The 20,582-nt window shown below is 40.3% G+C and overlaps 1 protein-coding gene across 1 annotated transcript; it reads right to left on the minus strand.

The window, feature by feature from the left end:
• Positions 1 to 707: 707 nt before the first annotated feature.
• Positions 708 to 3,874, minus strand: LOC121640333 (alpha-tectorin-like). Its single transcript, XM_041986046.1, has 11 exons — positions 3,632 to 3,874; positions 3,289 to 3,445; positions 3,097 to 3,181; positions 2,905 to 2,967; positions 2,531 to 2,730; positions 2,314 to 2,442; positions 2,037 to 2,224; positions 1,795 to 1,946; positions 1,448 to 1,693; positions 1,177 to 1,339; positions 708 to 737 (listed from the first exon to the last, which is right to left on the minus strand). The coding sequence occupies exons 1-11, from the start codon at positions 3,872 to 3,874 to the stop codon at positions 708 to 710; spliced, it is 1,656 nt and encodes a 551-aa protein (XP_041841980.1).
• Positions 3,875 to 20,582: the final 16,708 nt, after the last annotated feature.

Below are 20,582 nucleotides of genomic sequence, written 5' to 3' on the forward strand. Positions count from 1 at the left end.
CTGTAAACATGAAGAAACTGTAAACTCTCACCTTACAAAAAACATAAACATCTTCTGTTTACTGTAGTTTAATCTTAAAAGACATAAATCCATCAGACATCACACAAAATACAGCTACAAACTAAAAGTAATCAGATTACATTCCTTCACCTATGATTTTACCCTGAGAACGACATGTTTAAAAGACACTGATTGATTAAGAAATTAACTTATTACCTCTAAATCACCTCATAGCTCCAGACTGTATCTGTAAATCACTACATCTTAGTATTAACTCATTAATTCTGGATTGTTTTACATCTTCAGGCCTAAAACATGTTGAGCTTGAACAACCTGAGAGAAGTATTTTCTCTTTGGTTGAAGACCTTTATGCATGTGGATGTCTGCAACATGCCATCAGATATTTTCTTGTTTGAAGGTCACAAATCAAACAGATGTGCTACAGCTACGTTTATCCATGACTTTCTGGGAGGTCTGGGAATGCCTCTAGGCATGCTGGGAGATGAAGTGATGCAGGATACAGTAGTCATACCTGATTACATACCTCAATAAAATGTAGATTATTATTCTGGTTTAAATGAAAATCAAGTGTAAACCTCACACACCTTCAATAACCTTTTACCACTAAAAACTCATCCTTTCACACATTAAAGCTCCACATCAGGACCACACATAAGTCAGGGATCATCACCAAGGTCAGCAACCTGTCAGTCAGTCCATGTCACCATGGCAACCACCTAAGAAGGCAATGAAATGAAAATGTGAGTGACGAATCTTTTATGATTTTTTTTACTTTATAGTTTCTGCTCAAACAAAGTCTTGTTCTTTTCAGTCAGATCTTGGGGAATCAGCCTGGCCATCATCACACATGATTTCTGTTTATAAAACAGGATGATCATCTACTACAGCAGTCTTACCTAATTAATCCAGGCCATGCTGACCAAGGCTGAAGCTCCACGTTCATGTTTAGGCCTGACAGATCTGCGTCTTCTTTTAGCTCCACCAGAACAATCCTACAAGTTCAAAACAACTTTCAGTCCAAACGTTATGCATTTTTATAGATTTTATCAGGGTTTTAATGAGCAGTTGTGACTAATTAAGTAACAAGAATAGTCCAGTCTCTCATATAACCAGTGTTAAACAGTCGTATTGAGTAAAGCTTCCAGCGAGGCGTACCGGGACGCAGCTGTTCTCCTCTTTGATGCACAGATTCAGTTTGCAGTGCAGGTAGACGTCACCAGAGCTCCCAATGAACTGGAACATGCTGAAGGAGAAGTAGTTGGAGGTTCCCTCCCCGTTTCCCTCCACCATCACTGTCTGGTCAGCAGCGTTGGCACAGCTGCTCACAAACAAGAAGAGACTTTTCTCAGCCTCCCATCACAACCATCAGAAATCACATCTATGAAGGAATCCCAGTGAGCAGCTCCCACTTCTCAGTGTGTCTCACCCATTCTGGATCAGGTCGTATCTCGGAGTGCTGTTGGACGATTCCTGGTCAGTTGCCCAGCAGGAGTCCGTCACCACGGCGATCAGGTCTGCATCCAACCCTTCGGTCTCCAGCTCCACCCAGATCTTCTGGTTCAGCATCACATCGGTGTTAGAATCCACAACGTGTGTGCGGTCGGCGTCGGTGTAGGATTTCATGGTTACATTATAACTCCACTCTCCAGATGTGATGTGCTGGACCACAGAGCTGCAGACGACACACATAAACACACCTCAGCTTCTCTGACTCACAAACCAGCTGAAAGGTTTCACGTAGCAGTAGAAATGAAGCTACCAGCCAGAACACACCTGTCTTTGATCCTGAAGGCCACAGTCTTCATTTCTGGCTGAACATGGATGCAGGAGAAGTCGATGTAGAACTGATCTTGGCGAGTGATGCCTTCAGAAGAGCTGTTCTGAGCCACGATGGCGTTCTTGTAGGTCACCTGGCTGTCGTTGGCCTGCAGAGCCAAATATTCAGATGTAAAGGAAGAAGCCTCTTTATTCTCTTTTTGTCTATACAGAGTAAAGATGTGGAGGAGAGGACCCACCGTGATCACTGCACCACAGGTGTTGCTGCTGTTGAAGCTGAAAGTCACCATGCCACTCTCCTGGTCCATCTCACCCCTGCAGGTCTCATCATTGAGGTGTAAGACAGAGTAGTCAATGTATTTGTCCCTCAGGAGACAACCCACCAGACTGACTGAGGCAGAGTTCTGTGTGCAGACCACTGGATCTCCTGAAAATGAGCATAATGATAAAAAGAAACAGTTAAATGTTTTCCTTCAATAACTCAGTCCTGTTATGTTGTGGTCACAGCTGTCGTACCCAGAGTGTTAGACTCTCTGTAACTGGAGGCAAAAACAGCTCTACAGAGGCAGCCAGTGTTACCCCCAAACTCGCCACAAAACTCATGATCACTGCAGACCTGGTTCTGACAAACGGCCTCAGGACGAGCTGCAGAAACACATATTGGTAAAGTATTTTAAACACATATGAGCTACAAAAATAGAGGTGAATTTAGCTGAAGTTGCTCAGGTCTTACAGCACTGAGCCTCAGACCACCAGCTCTCCAGGGTGACGTTGCTCAGGCTGCAGGCTCTGGCGTAGGCCCACAGGAACTGACACCCGAGACCGTCCACTGCAGGATATTTGCACAAAGTTGCATTGCAGGCAGTTATGTAGGGAGCTGGATCCACGATGGTGTTACAGGAGGAGAAGGGCGCCTCCATCAGGAGGTTACAGCTGTTCCACACATGGAAAGAGAGAACATGAGATCCAATGAACTGATCAGCTCCTTTATGTTTATCTCCCATCTGTAATAGTGTCATGTAACATGACTGATATGATGTAACATGTCAAATAGATCAGAGTATAACAGCAGAAGATGTTTCCTGCTGTGTGGATGAATCTGCTCACCGTTCAGTCATCATGGGGCAGTCGATCGTACCGTCAGCAGGTTCAGTGTACACGCTCTCACAGCTGCAGGAGACAAACACATATTCAGGACTGCTGCTCTGCTCCGGATTATTCATACAGCACATATAATACACAGTATCTGTAAGTCATTCATCAAGCAGCAGCAGAGAGTCGGTCTGTAGGAGGAGTTACCTGGAGGAGCTGTCCTCAGAGAGCTTTGCACTAGAAAAACTGCTGGAGTTTCCACACAGACCAACCAGAGATGATCCAGCAGGTCCTGAAATGGTTCAGGACAGAAAGTGAGTCAGAAAATCATCAATGTTTAAACTGGATCAACAGAAAACAGTTTCTTGGTCTCCACGTCCACAATGACACTTTCTGTACCTTTCATGTGGATCTGTGCTGTGTCTCCATCAAAGAACACAGCAGCAGAGCGTCCAGAGAGTGTAACTTTGGCCGTGACTCCAGTTTGGTCCTTAGAGAGCTGGACACCATGGACCTCCTGGATCGAGCTGTTGAGGACCAGAGCTACGTTGTCCACCTGAGTCACAGTGGAGAAACAAGATGGAGGAAATACTGAGAGAAACATCAGCATCATCTCCTAGCTTCATCAATCTGTTTCTACTGTCTCTGAGAGGGAAGATGAGAGCCTCCACAGCAGAGACTGTGGGGAGGATTTTAGACCAAACTCCACCCTGACTGGTGGACTGAAGTTCAGGCAGCTTACCAGGACTCTGCCGTCTTGTTTCAGGAGAATGTCAACGTTTAGACTCTCCAACCGCAGAGTCACACTGTCCACAAAGCTCACATCTGTACGACGTCGCTCACGGAAACTGGCCAGAATCTGAACAACTGAAATCCACGAATCCGACAGCAAAGTGTAGGAACAGCGATCTTCTATGAAGTCGGCTTTGTTGTGGACGTCAATGACAGCAGGACCGGTCACAGTGCAGGTGTATGCAGCTAACATCATGCAGGACAGACATAATTAGTTGCTGATGAGACTGCAGCCACGGGGGGCTCCAGTCTCATCAGCGCTACAACATCTGCTACAACAGTTGCTTTATATAAACCCAGCACTTATAACATGATTGATAACATGACCTTGTACTATTACACGTGCATACTTTTACTGAAGTAAACATTTCTAATGCAGATTTTTACTGCTTACAGGGTAAAATGTGAGTTTAAACTTTTGCTCATCTTAAGAATGTGAATGTTTCTCTGTCTCTGGTTGACTGATGTGTCTCTGGCTTACCTCCCAGTGAGATGAGAGCAAACAGGTGGAGAAGGGGGTGGAGCATGTTGGAAGGGATCCAATCAGCTGTCAGAAAGCTGGAAGACACAAAGCTGATTGGATAAAAACTGTAAGACACATTTTCATCATTAATGTATTAATTCCTTTCATCATGTCTGTTAGCTGCTGTTAATCTAAGAGGGAATTTATTTCCTAAAGGGACATTTCTAATAATACTTTGTTCTAGAGAATAACTGCTTTGTCTTTTCATAGCTTGCAATGTTCTGTGTAACTCTTGCTTCTAGTGCAGTACCATCAATGCTGTATATTAAACAGCTTGTTATTGGGTATTGAGACGTCTCGTTTGTGTTGCTGTCTTCAGGTTGGCTGGGGGTGGGGGGTAAAGGCCTGTTAATACTCTGTAAGAACAGAGAAATTTGTTCTTCCTCTCAGATTTGACTCTTTTGTCTGTTCTCCACACATCATCTAGGCAGAATTTTATTATCGTGTGGTGTCTGGCATCTATTCAGCGATGTGAAGTGGGTGTGGTTCATGTGGAAAAGTGGGAAACAGGAAGTTGCCAGAAGCTTTAAAAAGGATGAAGGCAGGCCGATGCCATGGCAAAGTATGAATATGTAAACAACAACACGACAAGAAGTCTGGTTCTATTTAAAGATTTAGGTTTTTGGCTCAAGTCCCTGATAAGATTCACTCAGAGCTTCTTTTTTAGGCCAGTTTATCACTTGTGAATACTTTGTATGTATCTAACCAATTTCTAATTCAGTTTGCATAGAAGTCTTATTTATGTGCATTACTTCATTATAAAATACAATTACTATTTAATATTTTGATCAATCCTTTAAATAAAGAATTGAGTGGGAGACATGAAAACCTGTGGGGCTGCAGCCCTCGTGGGACCGGACTGAGTAGTTCTGCTGAGGACTGTACAGGCCTGAGGCTGTCAGGTGAGGCAGGGGTGAGGAATGAAGCAAGCAGCACGTACACGAGGCTCAAGCTTGCTGCTGCAAAAGGGGGAGGAGCTGCTGGTGTGTGTGTGAGTGTGTGGGCCCACAGCTTAAACCTCTTTCTGTTGTTTCTAAGGACCATGTAAGATTATTTTACACAGTCTCCAGAAAATGAGGACTATAGAAAATAGTTTTTTTAAATGAAGATCATAGGTCTATAATCTTTATTAAGCAGCAGAAAGTGGAGCAGTGGTCATTCAGAGTGTGTATCCCTCATAGGCCACTACAGCTTGTGTTGTACAAGTTTATTAAGTTATCTTATACTTTTATATTTTTCTCAGCTTCTTAAAAATTATTTGATGATCATTTTGGCTGCGTTACGGCTAGCTGTCGTTTCTTTTTCTTGTGTCTTTTCCCCTCATTTGTCTTTTAAGCTTTGTTGATTGGATTCATATTTTTTACATAGTGTCAGTTCCTACAAAGGCTACCAGTGGGCCCAAGATTAATTAATAAATCTATTTATTTTTGTGTATGTGTGTATGATATTTTTAGTCAACATTGTAATAATCAGGAATTACTTCACACAAACAAATCCCTCTCGGCGCCCCCTGGTGGCCCCACAGCTCTTTAATATAACAAGACCAGAATTTCCAGCATCTGCCTATAATGGTAAAACAGTTTAATCTGGTAGAATCCAGCAAAAATATTAAATCTCACAATTTTTCTTCCTGATGAAACTCTGACATTAAAGAATGAAGGGTTTTAAACTGTAATGACAGTGACATTAAAAAGTTTAATTTCAATAGAAGTCAAGGTCGAAGGTCACCAGAGGGGGAATCTGACACTACGGAAAAATACTGATGCTACCAAATCTATTTTACTGCTAAGTGTTGACATATCTAACACACTAATTACTACCTAAAACTATCCCCTTGACTACTTTTTAGTTAGAAATTATTTTTTAGTTTTTGTTTTTTTACTTCATAATAAATAATGTAGTACTTTAAATAATTATACTGGCATTTAGAGAGCTGTAATAATATCTATAAACAAGGTAAATAAGTGCTATACAGCTGTAAGTGATCTATTTATGAGGTTTGTATGTGTGTGTAAGACAAACCTGTGTGGTCAGTGAAGAGGATCACCTACGATGCTGAAAACAAGAACAAAAACATCAGTTATTATCACTTTCTTTGGTAATTTAATATGTTTTCCAGTGTTACTTTGTTCACAACAAAGTTCCTTCTTTTGCTACTTCATTTTTCTTTCAGAAGGCACCATTCAGTCCTCAAAAGATATTTATGACATTTAAAAAGACTGTATTAGATTTACCTAATGTTAAAATCTGCTTTTAAATAAAAGGATTGTGGATTTTGTTTCTATCAGTTACACTGAAAACATTGAGTTAACTTTTAATAAAAACAAAGATAATCACCACCAGCCACTAAAACCGTGTAATTTTCCTTTAAACAAGGATGTGGCCTTAAAAGTTGAATTAAAAACCAGAAGACAATGTTTTGACCAGCGCAGGTGTACAGCTCGTCTCACCTTCTGCAGCTTTGGTAAGATGATGAAGACTTGTGTCCAGGAGGCTCTCTGAAGATCTGTTGGACAGATGTGTCTGGCGATGTCTCTGTGGAGGATGTCGCTCTGACTCTCTCTCTCTGTTCGTCCCTTTTTATTTGTGTCTTCGCTCTTGACGATACCCAATAGAATCCAAGGGGAGGACTGGATGTGGAGTCGACGGTGACGGGAACCTCCCTCTACTGAACTGAATGTGTCCTCATCATCTTGTCAGGTAAGCATCTCTGACATTTGAGTCTCAGCCGAAACCAGTTTACCAACTATTCCCAAAAACTGATACTCAAATACCAAAGAATCACACATCTTTATTAAACTGTTGGTGAAGCTGAATCAAAGCTGCTGGGCTTCAGTCAGAGTAAATTCACACTAATTTGCTCTCACTTTAAGGTGCTCTGCCAGCTGCAATCACTACCATGGAGGCTGCAGATGTCCCACCAGTCCCTGCTACACCAGTTCTAGAGTCTGTAAGTGTTCCACCAGATCTGAGACCCCAAAGAGTCCCTGTCCTGCTCATTTCTGGTTGATTTCCAGTTGGTTTCTTCCATTACCCCCCGTCATGTGGCTTTTGCTTTTTTCATCCATCTGGTTGTAAAAATATCTGCAGACTCATTTAATGATCAGTAGTTTTTAAATTCATGGCAGGTGTACGAACGTCCACCAAACACAAGGAAGACACAGATGTCTGAGACTGAAACTGGTGGCAACGCATCTAAAGCTGAACTTTATCTGTTGTTCATCTGCTTGTAATGATTTAAGTTATTAATGGTTTTGCATCATAATGACTCCACTTTCCATGTGAGCTGATCGCGGTGAGGACGTGTGTTTTTAGACGTGTTTTTAACAACGTTTGCTAGCGAGAAACCTGAAAGTGTCGATGGAGGCAGCAGGTTCCCCCAAAATGGCAAAGTCCTGATGACATTGTCTCTTTTCTTGTGATCTTTTGGCCAAGCCCCCCACCCTCCACCCAAAAGAAAAAAGGGGTTCCAGTCTTGTATTTTAGTCAGTTCTCAGGAGGCCTGGACAGCTTGTACCATATCCAACCTGTTCTCCTAGTTGAGCTTATTGATTTGCATACAGGTGCACTGGACGCCTGAAGCTGCTGCCGGCTTTTACAAAACATACCTGAGAAGTTTTCTGTCAATCTACACCCTGAAACTAATAGATGCCAAAGATGTTTGAGTAAAAGATGAAACCAGTGATCACGTAACAGTCACAAACACTAATGCTAAAATATCAAAGACACACGTTATTTATTAATCTATCAAAATTTATTTATCAAGCACTTTTCATACAATTTACAAAACAAAGTGTTTTACATTAAAAATAATAACAAAAATCTTTTTACAAAGAGTCCTCCAGACCACAAACCACTAAGTCAAGCCTACACACACATACATGACATATACCCACGCATATACACTAAAAGCAGATACATATACATATAGGCCATTGTGGTATAAAAACCATTAAGACTGAAATAAAAGGCTTTTTATCACTTGTTCATTAAAAGTGTGGAAATTCTAAATGTGTTAAAAAAGTAAATACTGACTAATCTGGTAAAACACAATCACACAATAATAAATAAATTAAACATACATGTAGTAAAATACCAATTATGAATACTAAATGCAAGTCAGTTAAATGCTTTGCTAAGAAGGTAAGTCTTAAGTTCACCTTTAAAAATATCAACACTCCCAGCTGCTCTCAGGTCGTCTGGAAGGCTGTTCCACAGGCGAAGACCATAGAAACTAAAAGATGTTTTAATAGAATTGTTATTTTAGGCAACTTTAATTTACATGTGGACAATCAATCAGACACCTCTTCCAGGTGATTTTAATGTTCTAAATTATATTAATTTTAAACAACACAGGGTCTGTCTCTTCTGTGATGAAGGATTTTCAGATCACACATGCATATTTTTTACCTTCATTTCAACAAGTACTCGATCTTAACCCTGGCTGCACACTTTAGTCACCTTTACAGAGCCGTTCACCTCACATCTTACCTGCTTCTTCTGAAGAGAAACTCAGACTCCTCTGATCTAAAACTACAAACCTGTATCCTATTCACCATTTTAAGCTAAATTTTAGAAAGACATTTTTACCAAACTTTGGTGCAAATAGTTGAATTAAAGTTGAATATTTTTATTTGCTGAGCATTTATGTTGGACAGTCCACCTCTTCCCTCTGACAGAAATTCTGTTCTGCATGATGAATGTTGCACTAAATATCAGTATGTTTAGTTTAATACAAGGATCTGACAGAGCGCACTACAGTTGTTAATGTTTAGAGCTGATTAAAAAAATAAAATGTTGAAATGACCACAGTGAAGTTTTTCTGTCCAGCAGCTGCTCTGTGAGTCGGTTTGATGCTGGATAGATGATCTGATTTCAGTTCTTCAGCTTTTCTTAAAGCAACTTCACGAGGCATCCTTCCATTAGTCGACCTCTTGTGGAGAAACTCTCCAACTCTTCCTGCTCTTTACAATATTTCAGGCTCTTCCTGCTGTTCTCAGCGTTTATTATTTAGTATAAAAACTCACCGTTGCTCCAGTAAACAGCAGCTTTAACCTTTTGACCCCTCGAATTTCTTTTAGACCTCTGCTTGAAATTAAATACCCCTGATGAAATGAGTGTTTCTCTCCAACCACAAGGTCTGTTTCATTAGTTTTAGAGTCATAAATGGAAAAATTTGTGATATTTTTTAGTATTTTTAAAACATCAGTAAATATGTTGCTGGTGAGGAATAAATGACGATGGCACATTGAACAAATAAAAATTTCAGGTTTCAATTCTGATCAAGTGAAGCAGAACAAAATTAGTGAAGTTTCTAGATCCTGTTTATTAGGCCTGTATGTAACTTACATGCATGAAACTAACACTGTAGAGTCAAAACAGAATAATTATTATATAGGAAACCATGTTTCTCTATTTCAACACAGAGGGCTCCTTTTATTTGTTCGTCAGTCGTCAACCCCTCAAAACATTTACATTTAGATTTAATATGTAAATTTAAAATATAGTATGACCTGTATTTGACCTGTGTGGTTAACAGTTGTGTTACATGTAGGGAAATGTGCCTAATATGAGGAAAGTGTGATAAATAATGAAAATGGTTCAGCTACAACTTCCATAAGATGGTTCGGTACTCTCTCCAAAACCACATGATGGAAACTAAGTTCAGAGGAAATGGTTCATTCTGTATGTTTATCTCTAAAGACTCTTTGTTACATGATGTACCATTTTTTCTTTGTTTATCACATCAGTTACTGCCAGCACACATACCTCAAATACATCCACACTGAGTATGCCTCCTGCAACTCTGCCTCAGGTACATTACTTCAAGTTCATCCACACCCAGTTGAACGCTGGTTGAAGGGGCTCCTGTGAAGTTTTGCCTAAAGCTCTAGAGTTATCTTTACATTTGAAGAGTTGCCTGAGGCAGCTACAGTCAGCAATAATAAATCTTTCGGTCCTACCTTTGCATTGATGTGACTGGTAAGACCAGAACGTTATGAAAGGATTCAGATTACAGCTAAAATGAGGTCACATCTTTGATTTCAAAGTGTCCAGAGGCTGCACTCCTGAAACAAACAGTCAGGGACACGTCCAGCTGGATTTTTAGCTACATTCACTAGCAGAATGACCACAGTTCAACACAAACAGGTCTGTTTTTGTTGGTAGGCACTCGGTGGAGTCTCCTCTTCTCTCAAATAGGAAGTACACCTCTTTCAGGCATTGGATACATTAATGGATACCCCTGTCCAACCACTAATCCCACAGCAGCTCTGTCACACAATGTGTCTGTTCAATTATGTATTAAAAATGGAGGTCAAATAGTTTTGGAGTTATACCAACCTGCATTACGCACAGATATTTTCCTAATTATTTCAATTGCAGGCATTGATTAATTTTAATAAATTGTATTTCTATTCATTTTCATTCATTCATTATTATTTCTGTATAAACAGAAACCAGGATGCTGCAGGGTGGAGGAGGTGGACAGGAGGAAGAAGAACAGAGCAAAACCAGCACTTTAACCTCAAACAAGGAACTTGAATTGAAGAAAACAACACATCAGTGAATAACTTGGAGACAAGACCAACAATAAGGTCCTTATATCAGAATAAAAACAAGGAGAAAACCGAATGGAAGAAGGAAGTAAATGTTGCTGTAGATAGACGGCTACATATTAAAACATTTCTGTTTTAATAGTCAGACAGTTCCCAGTAAGACAGTTCCCAGTCAGACAGTTCCCAGTCAGACAGTTCCCAGTAAGACAGTTCCCAGTCAGACTGTTCCCAGTCAGGCAGTTCCCAGTAAGGCAGTTCCCAGTCAGACAGTTTCCAGTAAGACAGTTCCCAGTAAGGCAGTTCCCAGTGACACAGTTTCCAGTAAGGCAGTTCCCAGTGAGACAGCAGCTTCAATACAAAACACGACGCAGCAACATTTACTGGAGAATAAATTTCAATATAATTTTTTAAACAGTTTTGTTGGAGCAAATTTCCAAAAATCAGTTATTATAATGTTATTCTGACGGCCATCAGAAATGGTGACCTGGGTCACACTGGCTCTGTGAGGCTCACATAACATGTTAAATGGGTCCAGACTGCAGTGGGGAGATGGAGGAGTCCCTGAAAACACTTTTATAAAAGTCTGGGTTTATTATAATGCGTAAAGTCACACATATCTGTTAAACCACTAATGTCAAATTCCCATGCATCTGGAAAAAAATTGTAAAGCATTTAGCTTTTTTTTTTTATAATGGCGAGTTATTTATATTTTGAGACAGTACATCGGTATACAATGTGCCGGTCTATGAAATACTGCTCAGCATAAAACATAAATAAATCCATGTTCTACATTTTCTAGAAACCGTAGTTACAGTTTCCTTTAGGATACTATAGCAAGCACCTTTTCTGTTGAGTGTTATTCCTGAAACACAGTCAGTTAGATGACAGTCAAATTAACAAAGTCAGTGGTAGTCGGCTACTTCATCCTTCCGTCGTTTATATAAATGCTCCTCTTCTCTCGTCTTTTAAGATGATCATAGATACAGAAAAAAACTCATCAGTGGAAAATATTAATATTTATTTATTTAGTTTTTTATCATGCCTCTCCTGACCACATGTCACTGATGGAGATGTATGAGGACTTAAAAGTGTCATCACCAGAAAAGATAATACGGCCGAGACTAATAAAGCGAGGAAAGTGGCAAACAACTGCTGACAGACTAAACGTGTAAGTTATACAAGTTTCATACCATTCTCAATTGTTACATGTTGATTTCACTGTCCTCATTTATTTCTGGTCTCCTCTTGTGTTATAAATCTGTTTACATAAAGCAGCTCAATTTTCTCTGTATAAGATGTACTGGTGCTGCTCAGTTTATTAATAACACAATAATCAATATGCATCATCATACTTTATGAATATATTGTATGTGTGTGTGTGTGTGTGTGTGTGTATGTATGTGTGTGTGTGTGTGCGCGCGTGCGTGTGTGTGACCCTCTGGTGCATGAATTATTACAAAACAGTATCACATGTTTTCAAATCAAATATTTTACTTCTACAGACATGCACATTGATGTTTTTCTGTTCTTTAATCTTATTTTAACTTTTACTCAGTGTATTTCTATTTGATCTATGAAAATATTTATAAAATAATGTCTTGTCATATTAATATAACATAAATTTCCTATAAAAACACCTGGATCATTTTCTTGTCCTTTTTATCACTGAGGCAAACATGGTAATTACAATGTATGTATATATACTATATCAAATGTATTTATTCTTCATACGTAGCAGAGTATTGGTGACTCACCAATGTCCATTGAAGTTGCTAATGTACAATCCATACCCATGCATACATTTAAAAACAGTCTTTAAATATGTGTCCTCTGTAGTGGACACTATGCATCAAAGGGTTAATTCTGCACTGTTACATCTCAACAGAAGCAGTCAAAAGCGTACCTGGCAGCAGGTGAAAATAAAGTACAACAACATATATCAGAGTTGAAGGTAGCCTTTAATTAAATGTATTTGATCTAAACGTGTTGAGCTGTAAACATGTTGCACTGTAAGGCAAGGTAAGGCAGTTTATTTGTATAGCACATTTCATGTACAGGACAATTCAAAGTGCTTTACATAAAACAAAGACATTACAGATATTAAGAATAGTAAAAGGCATCAACACATAATCACAATAAAATAATAAATTACATTAAAATTATTAAAAGCAAGATAAGTTAAAATAGTTACCGTGAAGATTTCATGCATAGGCGCATGAGAAAAGAAATGTTTTTAACCTGGATTTAAAAATGTCTACATTTGGTGAAAGTTTAATCTCCACCGGCAGTTTGTTCCATTTGTTTGCAGCATAACAGCTAAATGCTGCTTCTCCATGTTTAGTCTGGACTCTGGTCTGGACTAGTTGACCAGAGTCTTTGGATCTAAGAGCTCTGCTAGGTTTATATTCTCTGAACATATCACAGATGTATTCTGGGTCTAAACCATTCTGGGATTTGTAAACAAGCAGAAGGGTTTTAAAATCTATTCTTTGACTGACTGGAAGCCAGTGTAAAGATTTCAAAACTGGTGTGATGTGTTCAGATCTCTTAGTCCTGGTTAAAACTCTAGCAGCAGCGTTTTGGATGAGCTGCAGATGTTTAATGCTCTTTTTAGGAAGTCCTGTTAAAAGACCATTACAGTAATCCAGTCTACTGGAGATGAATGCATGGATGAGCTTCTCCTGGTCTTTCTGGGAGACTAAACTTTTAATTCTGTTGATGTTTCTGAGCTGGTAAAAAGCTTCTGCAACAGGATTCTGTGATCTACAGTATCAAACGCAGCACTGAGATCCAACAGAACCAGGACTGATACTTGACCAGAATCAGTATTCAACCTAATGTCATTTAGCACTTTGACCAGAGCTGTTTCAGGGCTGTGATGAGGTCAGAAGCCAGACTGAACTTTATCAAGATTTCCACTTTCATTTAAAAAGTCATTAAGCTGGTGAAATACTACTTTTTCAATAATCTTGGAAATAAAAGAGAGGTTAGAGACAGGTCTATAGTTGTTCATTATAGAGGCGTCTAGAGTCCTTTTCTTTAGGAGTGGCTTAATAGCAGCTATCTTTAGTGACTTGGGAAAAATGCCTGATGCCACTGAGCTGTTAACTGTCAGTAGGAGATCACTTTCTACTGAGGTAAAAACTGTTTTTAAAAAGTCGGATGGTATCATGTCCAGAGTGCATGTTGTTGATTTCAAATGCCAAACTGTTTCTTGTAGGACTTTTAAATTCACCATTTTAAATTGCGACATGACATAATTATTTCCGGGTTTTAGACACAGACTATTTTTTTTGTTCGACTGTGTGGAATTAATATTTTGCCTAATTGTTTTAATTTTTTGGCTAAAAAAGTTTGCAAATTGGTTGCATTTCTCAGTTGAAAGGAGCTCTGGGTATATCTGTATAGGAGGATTAGTAAGTTTTTCAATCATAGTAAACAGAGTGCGAGAATTGTTGACATTCCTGTTAATCATTTCAGATAAATGCAGCTCTCTGGCCTTGCACAGCTCATTGTTATAGTTACGCAGGCTTTGTTTGTACAGCTCATAGTGAATTTGAAGTTTATTTTTCCGCCATTTCCACTCAGTTTTTCTGCATTCTCTTTTTAGGCTGGTAACCACGGTGGTGTTTCTCCATGGTGTTTTCTGTTTGCTCAAGTTGCTCTTGATTCTTATTGGTGCAAAAGCATCCATTACATTCAAGACTTTCAGATTGAAATTATCCAGGAGTCCATCAACTGACTCTGCACTGGTTGTTGGTAACATAGCTATGGCCTCCACAAACTTAGCACTTGTTCTTTCATTAATGTACCTCTTCCTAACTGAGAAGCAGGTTGGCTGGACTTTCTGAGTGATCAGTAAATCAAACAAAATACAAAAATGGTCAGAAATGGCCAAGTCAGTGACCGCTACAGAAGAAATTTCCACACCCTTTGAAATAACCAGGTCCAGAATGTGACCTTGAATGTGGGTCGGTTGTTTTACATGTTGACACAAACCAAACATGTCCAATATGGAACAAAATTCCTTGACATTACCATCCATCATGTTATCTATGTGAATGTTAAAATCCCCAGTTATGATGAAATGGTTAAAATCAGTAGAGATAACCGACAACAATTCAGAAAATTCATCAATAAAATTTTGCATTCTCTTTTTAGGCTGGTAACCACAGTGTTAGCACTTTAACTGTAGCCCTTGTGTCTTCTGTTAACCATGTTTCTGTCAGAAAAAGAAAATCTAAACTGTGAAAAAATGATGAAGTCATTAACTAACAGTGACTTGTTGGACAGAAATCTAACATTAAGTACAGCAGCTTTATGAAGTTTACACTGGTCTCTGTTGTATTCTGAGTTGTACAAGGTACAGTTAACAGATTAGATCGATTCACCCCACAAGCTGACCATGTTCGATTCCTTATTTTACTAACTAACACAGGAATCCTACTGGGTCCAGGCTTGATCTCAGAACAGCTGTCAGTAGTAGCAAAACTACAGCAAGGACCCTGAACGCATCATGGCATGTTATCTTTGTTGTGAATTCTGCTGTTCTGGGAACCTCCTGCACCTCCTCCCGTGCCCTGCTCAGTCAGGACAGATGATCTAATAGGAGGATGAGGAGGGGGAGCCCTGTATTTCTTGGTAGATGGTGGTCGCTGGGGTCCAGACCGGGATGGAGACATCCTTTGAAGACCTTGGGTGATGTGGAGAAGAGGGTCTGGTGAGGGGGGAGAGCTGGGAGTTGATCGCCTCTCTGCTGTGTCCTTCGCTCTTATCTGTACACTCATGTTTGGGTTTGCCGTCCCAACAGCATGACGCAAGTGTGCACCAAGTAATCTGCATCCAGTTAGATTTGGATGCACACCATCAGGTCTGAATCGCTCCTTACAGTTCCAAAAGATATTGAAGTTATCAATGAACTTTATCCCATGGGTGATACATGCGTTTGATAACCATGTGTTCAGGCCAAGAAGTCTACTAAAAAGTTCAATCCCTTTACCCGCTGTAGGAATGGGTCCTGAAATGTAAACATGGTGTGCTCCCAATTTACACAGTCTCTCCAACGGCAGAGAAAAGTCTTTTTTCAGGATTTCAGAGCCAATTTTCCTCCTCAGAATATCAAAAGACCCTGTGTGGACAATAATCTTCATACCATCTGGATGTGAAGACAGAATGGTCGGCAACATCTCTGTCAGTTCCCTGACTGATGTATCAAAAAGTGTTAATTTTTCCGTCTTTGCCATCCTCACATGCTGTTATAGAGTCCCCAATCAGAATTGTGTCTATTTGTTTTTGTGTGGAGGCGCCCATAGCTTCTCTAGTCCTCCTGTTTGTGGAATTTTGGCCTCTCCTCCTGGTCTGGTTAGCCCTTGGCTGAGTTTTAGGGCTATTTCTTGAATTTTAATATATCCTTGCATTACACTCATCATCATTCATTTTAATGTGACTCAACACATCATATTTATTATGCAGTGAGACTTCAGGTGGTGGAGTGAGTGCTGGAGCTTTAAATTTCCTGCTGGATTTACCTCTGCGACGAACAACATCAGACCAGGTTCTGGCCGGGGTTGATGACTTTGGTCTGGCACCAACAGTGTTCCAGAAGGAGAGATCAGTCTGATGGTCCGGTTTGGGATTTTCCTCAGCTATTTCAATGTCATTTGAACACACCCAGGGAAGTGTATCAGCCAGGTCTGTAGCGGGAGGCTCCACATTCGACATGCAGATAAATGTAGATACCAAGACAACGTCAGAGACCACTGCTACTGGTGGGGGTCCTCCCCCAGAAAACCTGTGGGTCTGGTGGCCTGAATGCCCTTCGAATTAAGCGTGCATCTCTGCAGGGTCATCAAAAAAAAAGGCAGCCATTGGTAACCAAAAAGGAACCCTGTCTCTATCTTTCTCCGTCTATCTCTTTAGATTAGCTTTCTCTTTCTCTATCTCGCTCTTTAAATACTCTACACCTGTATGGACGGGGCTCAGCTGATCCCAGTTTTACTGTTAGCCAACCAGAGGCAGTGTAGGCCAGGTGTTGGTGAAATTGGGGAGGGGCTTAATAAGGTATTAATTAGTTTTAATGAATAATATGTTGCTTTTCATTTAATTTCATGTTTATTACTTGTATAGTTGGGTTTCTTTAGTTACATTGATTTATTGATTTTTGAGACAGTGACAGTGGTGATAAGAGGAGCTAAGCAGCATCAAGAGGACTGCTGTGTTTAGGAGTATTTCAGTAGAAGAACTGGACAGGGCTGAGGTTGCCATCATCATGTTCTGTCAAAGAAAGAGATTTCCTGAGGAACTAGCCAGCCTGGAGAAAGCACAGCTCATTATGAAATTCAGTCATCTTCGTAGGCTCTGTCCACAGTTTCAAGATGGAATCCATTGGTGGTAGGCTCAGTAGATCATTGATGCCTGTTGAGGCAAAACATCCTATAATACTGGCAAAGGACCAGATGTCCAATCACTAAAGCCTCCATGGATCCAAACGACCTGGAAGCTTTAACTCCAAATCACTTCTGTTAAAGACTTCACCATCATTTCCACCAGGAGTATTCCAACCCACAGACGTGTACACACATAGAAGATGGAAACAAGTCCAATATATGTTTGACTTGTTTTGGAAAAGATGGGTGAAGGAAAAGTTACTGCAACAGCAGAAACGTCAGCGATGGACAAGAGTGAAGAGGAACCTTCACTCTTGTTCTCATCATGGACAGTTCTGTACCAAGAAACTCTTGGCCAATGGGACGAGCGATGGAGACTTTTTTGGATTGAAGAGTATTTGTTCGTCAAGTCCGTATCAAGACTCAGACTAGCTGCCTGGACCGGCCTATCACGAAGCTGTGTCTGCTGCAGGAGGCTGATCACAGTTAGACTTTTAGACTTTAAATGTTCCAACTTTATTGACTGCTTTTGGACTCTTTAGATTTTGTCTTTTCTCTTTTTTCTTTGGTTTAAAGATGGACTCTAAGGTTAATTAGAATATTACAGCGGGTATTGATAGATAGTGCATGAATGAATGAATGAATAAATTAATGAATGAATGAAACTTAATTGTCATTGCAACAGGAGCAACAAAATTTTTTTCCAGTACAAATCCGCCCAAGAGTAGACAACAATAACATATAAGCAAACAGGATCAGGTAGACTGAGGCAGCAGCCGCCATGCAGCGCACCATTTTCACAGATGGAAAAGATAACATGAGGGAGTAACGGGAGGAGGCTAGAAAAAAGAAATTGGGCCTTGACGGGCCCAGTGTAGAAATACAAAAAAAACACACACCTCAGTACATAAAAGCACATAATACAGACATTCACAACATAAGAAACACATGATGCAGGATGGTTTGTTGAACACCTTTGTCTTTTGCATGTATTTTATGTCTCCTACTTGGTTTAATATAGGTAATTATTATGAGATATCTCAATACAGTTTTTCTCAAATGCTAAAACACAAAAGCCAATCCCCTAAACCAAATGACCAGTTGTCTAAACACATTTACTAAATCTAGCCATCATTTTCCAATATCATAAACACATTTCCCATGAAGACACAATTCACAAAACACAATCCTCCGTTCTCATAAATCTAAACACATTTTTCCTTGCTAAAACACAAGTTGCAAAAGAACTCTGCTCATATTCTCAAATGAAAGCTCATGTGATGCAAAATGCTTGCCACAGTCAGCAATATTTGAACACAATGAACAAACCTGGCGTCATTCATTACACACAACGACTCAAAATTGAAGACACCTGTTGGTAATGCTGTGACCACATGTATAAAAGCAAGTTCAGAGTACACAGTTTGCCGAAGATCCCAAACAAACAAAATGGACGAAGGCAGAGTCAGGGGAAGAGGAATTCGAGTCGGAAGAGGAAGACGAGCTGGCCATGGAAGAAGAGGAGCAGGCCAACGGCAAAGAGGAGTTCAAATCAGAGGAGGAAGAGGAGGCCAACAAGGGAGAGGAGAAGATGCAGGAGGGAGAGGAGGACGTCCAGGACGGAGAGCAGGACAACCTTGCAGACACGAGTATGTGCAAGTAAGTATACATCCATGTTCACAGCACAGTTAGTGGACATACTGTGTTGCTCAGTGGCCTACATTACTTCTGGACGATACTGTGCTACCTGATTGACTGTTGTTCTCAACACCTGTGCACTTTCACATTTTCACAGAGGATATTAGTTGGACGCAATGGCCAGACCTCATGAGTACCTCTTCCTGGATGAGGCTGGCTTCAACCTGCAGAAACGAAGGCAAAGAGGCCGTAACATCATTGGCCAAAGAGCCATCACTGAGGTTCCTGGCCAACGGGGGGGTAATACAGTATTACTCTTTGTGCGGCCATGGGTTCGGGGGGGCTTGTCCACCGGCATGCTGTCCTTGGGTCTCACAACACCCAACGTCTCCTCAACTTTCTAGAGGAGCTAAGAGACATCCTCCTGCTCCGCCAACACCATCCTGGGCCTGCACATCACATTTATGTGATCATTTGGGACAATGTCAGCTTCCACAGAACAAACCAAATCAGAGAGTGGTTCACCACCAACAGTAACCAGTTTTTAAACGTCTGTCTGCCAACCTACTCCCCTTTCCTGAACCCTATAGAGGAGTTCTTCTCATCGTGGAGATGGAAGGTTTATGACAGACAACCATACACTATAGAGAACCTCCTAAGGGCAATGGAGCTGGCTTGTGATGACATCCCAGTGGAGGCCTTCCAAGGATGGATTCGCCATTCCAGGGCGTTTTTCCCGCGGTGCCTGGCAAGAGACAATATAGCCTGCGACGTGGATGAGGTGATGTGGCCAGATGCAGCTCAGCGACATGATGCCGCACCATGATTGTGGGGTGTGTGTGGTGTGAAGAAAGTCAATAAAAAAACTTCACACCCTGATCATGTTTTCAAGAGTACTGTTGTGTGCAATAGATTCTGCCATGAGTCGTGTTACAGTAGTGTACATGCAGTATTTTCTATAGATTTATACTCTTCATATGAAACTCACAAATCTAAATGCCTAATCTTCTGCAGAGATCTAATAAGATCTGTTACTGTAAAGTTTCTAAAAATATTCATTGGCAGTTATGAAACAAAGACCCGTCTCACAAATTGAGCATTGTGTTTTCAACTGTTTTGCTGTAGTGTGTAATGATGTGTATAGTGTTTACATTTTTGAAAGCTTCGAGCTGCTCTTTTGGTGTGAAAGTTTGAGCTTTGAAGTTCGAAGGTGTGGTTGTGTTTATGTAGCTTTAGAAAAGGGTGTTGTGTTTAGGCATTGGGGAACATGGAGGAAACATTTGTGAAATGTGTATTAGCATTTGAGAAAAACAGTAATAAGGGGCTGGTATGTAGGATCCATAGAACGTGTTTGGAGTAATGATCACTGGGTGGATAAATGTTTTATTTGGTTGTCATGGTGATGTGCAGTGTGGGGTCACATGGATGTGGTAGGTGACAGGTTGAACTGTTAAGGAGTTGCCAGTCAGTCACGGGTGGTTTTGTGAGAGAGGAGGGCGTCACACAAATACACCAAACCGATCCTTTGCCTCACCAGTTACTGTGGAAGTCATCTGGACACATCTGGACACTTTGAAATCAAAGCTGTAACCTACTTTTAGCTGTTATCTGAATCTTTTCACAATGTTCCTGTCTTACCAGACACATCAACCCAAAAAACAGGGCCAAATGTTTTGTTGTTGCTGACTGTAGCTGCTTCAAATATAAAGATAACTCTAGAGCCCTATGCAAAATTCACAGTATTCACAGATAATTCTGTAATTCACAGATATGTATATAAAAAAAACATTTCCTGCT

The sequence above is a fragment of the Melanotaenia boesemani genome, chromosome 5 (assembly GCF_017639745.1).
Source record: "Melanotaenia boesemani isolate fMelBoe1 chromosome 5, fMelBoe1.pri, whole genome shotgun sequence".
In the NCBI taxonomy this organism is placed as follows: domain Eukaryota; kingdom Metazoa; phylum Chordata; class Actinopteri; order Atheriniformes; family Melanotaeniidae; genus Melanotaenia; species Melanotaenia boesemani.

Bases quoted from the DNA above. Each gene is read 5' to 3' on its own strand.
- LOC121640333 (XM_041986046.1), bottom strand. From the start codon at position 3,874: ATGTTAGCTGCATACACCTGCACTGTGACCGGTCCTGCTGTCATTGAC. The intron at 3,182-3,288 runs GTACAGAAAGTG...GAACCATTTCAG, and splicing joins AGCACAGATCCACATGAAAG to GACCTGCTGGATCATCTCTG. The intron at 738-1,176 runs GTACGCCTCGCT...TTGCCTTCTTAG, and splicing joins AGGAGAACAGCTGCGTCCCG to GTGGTTGCCATGGTGACATG.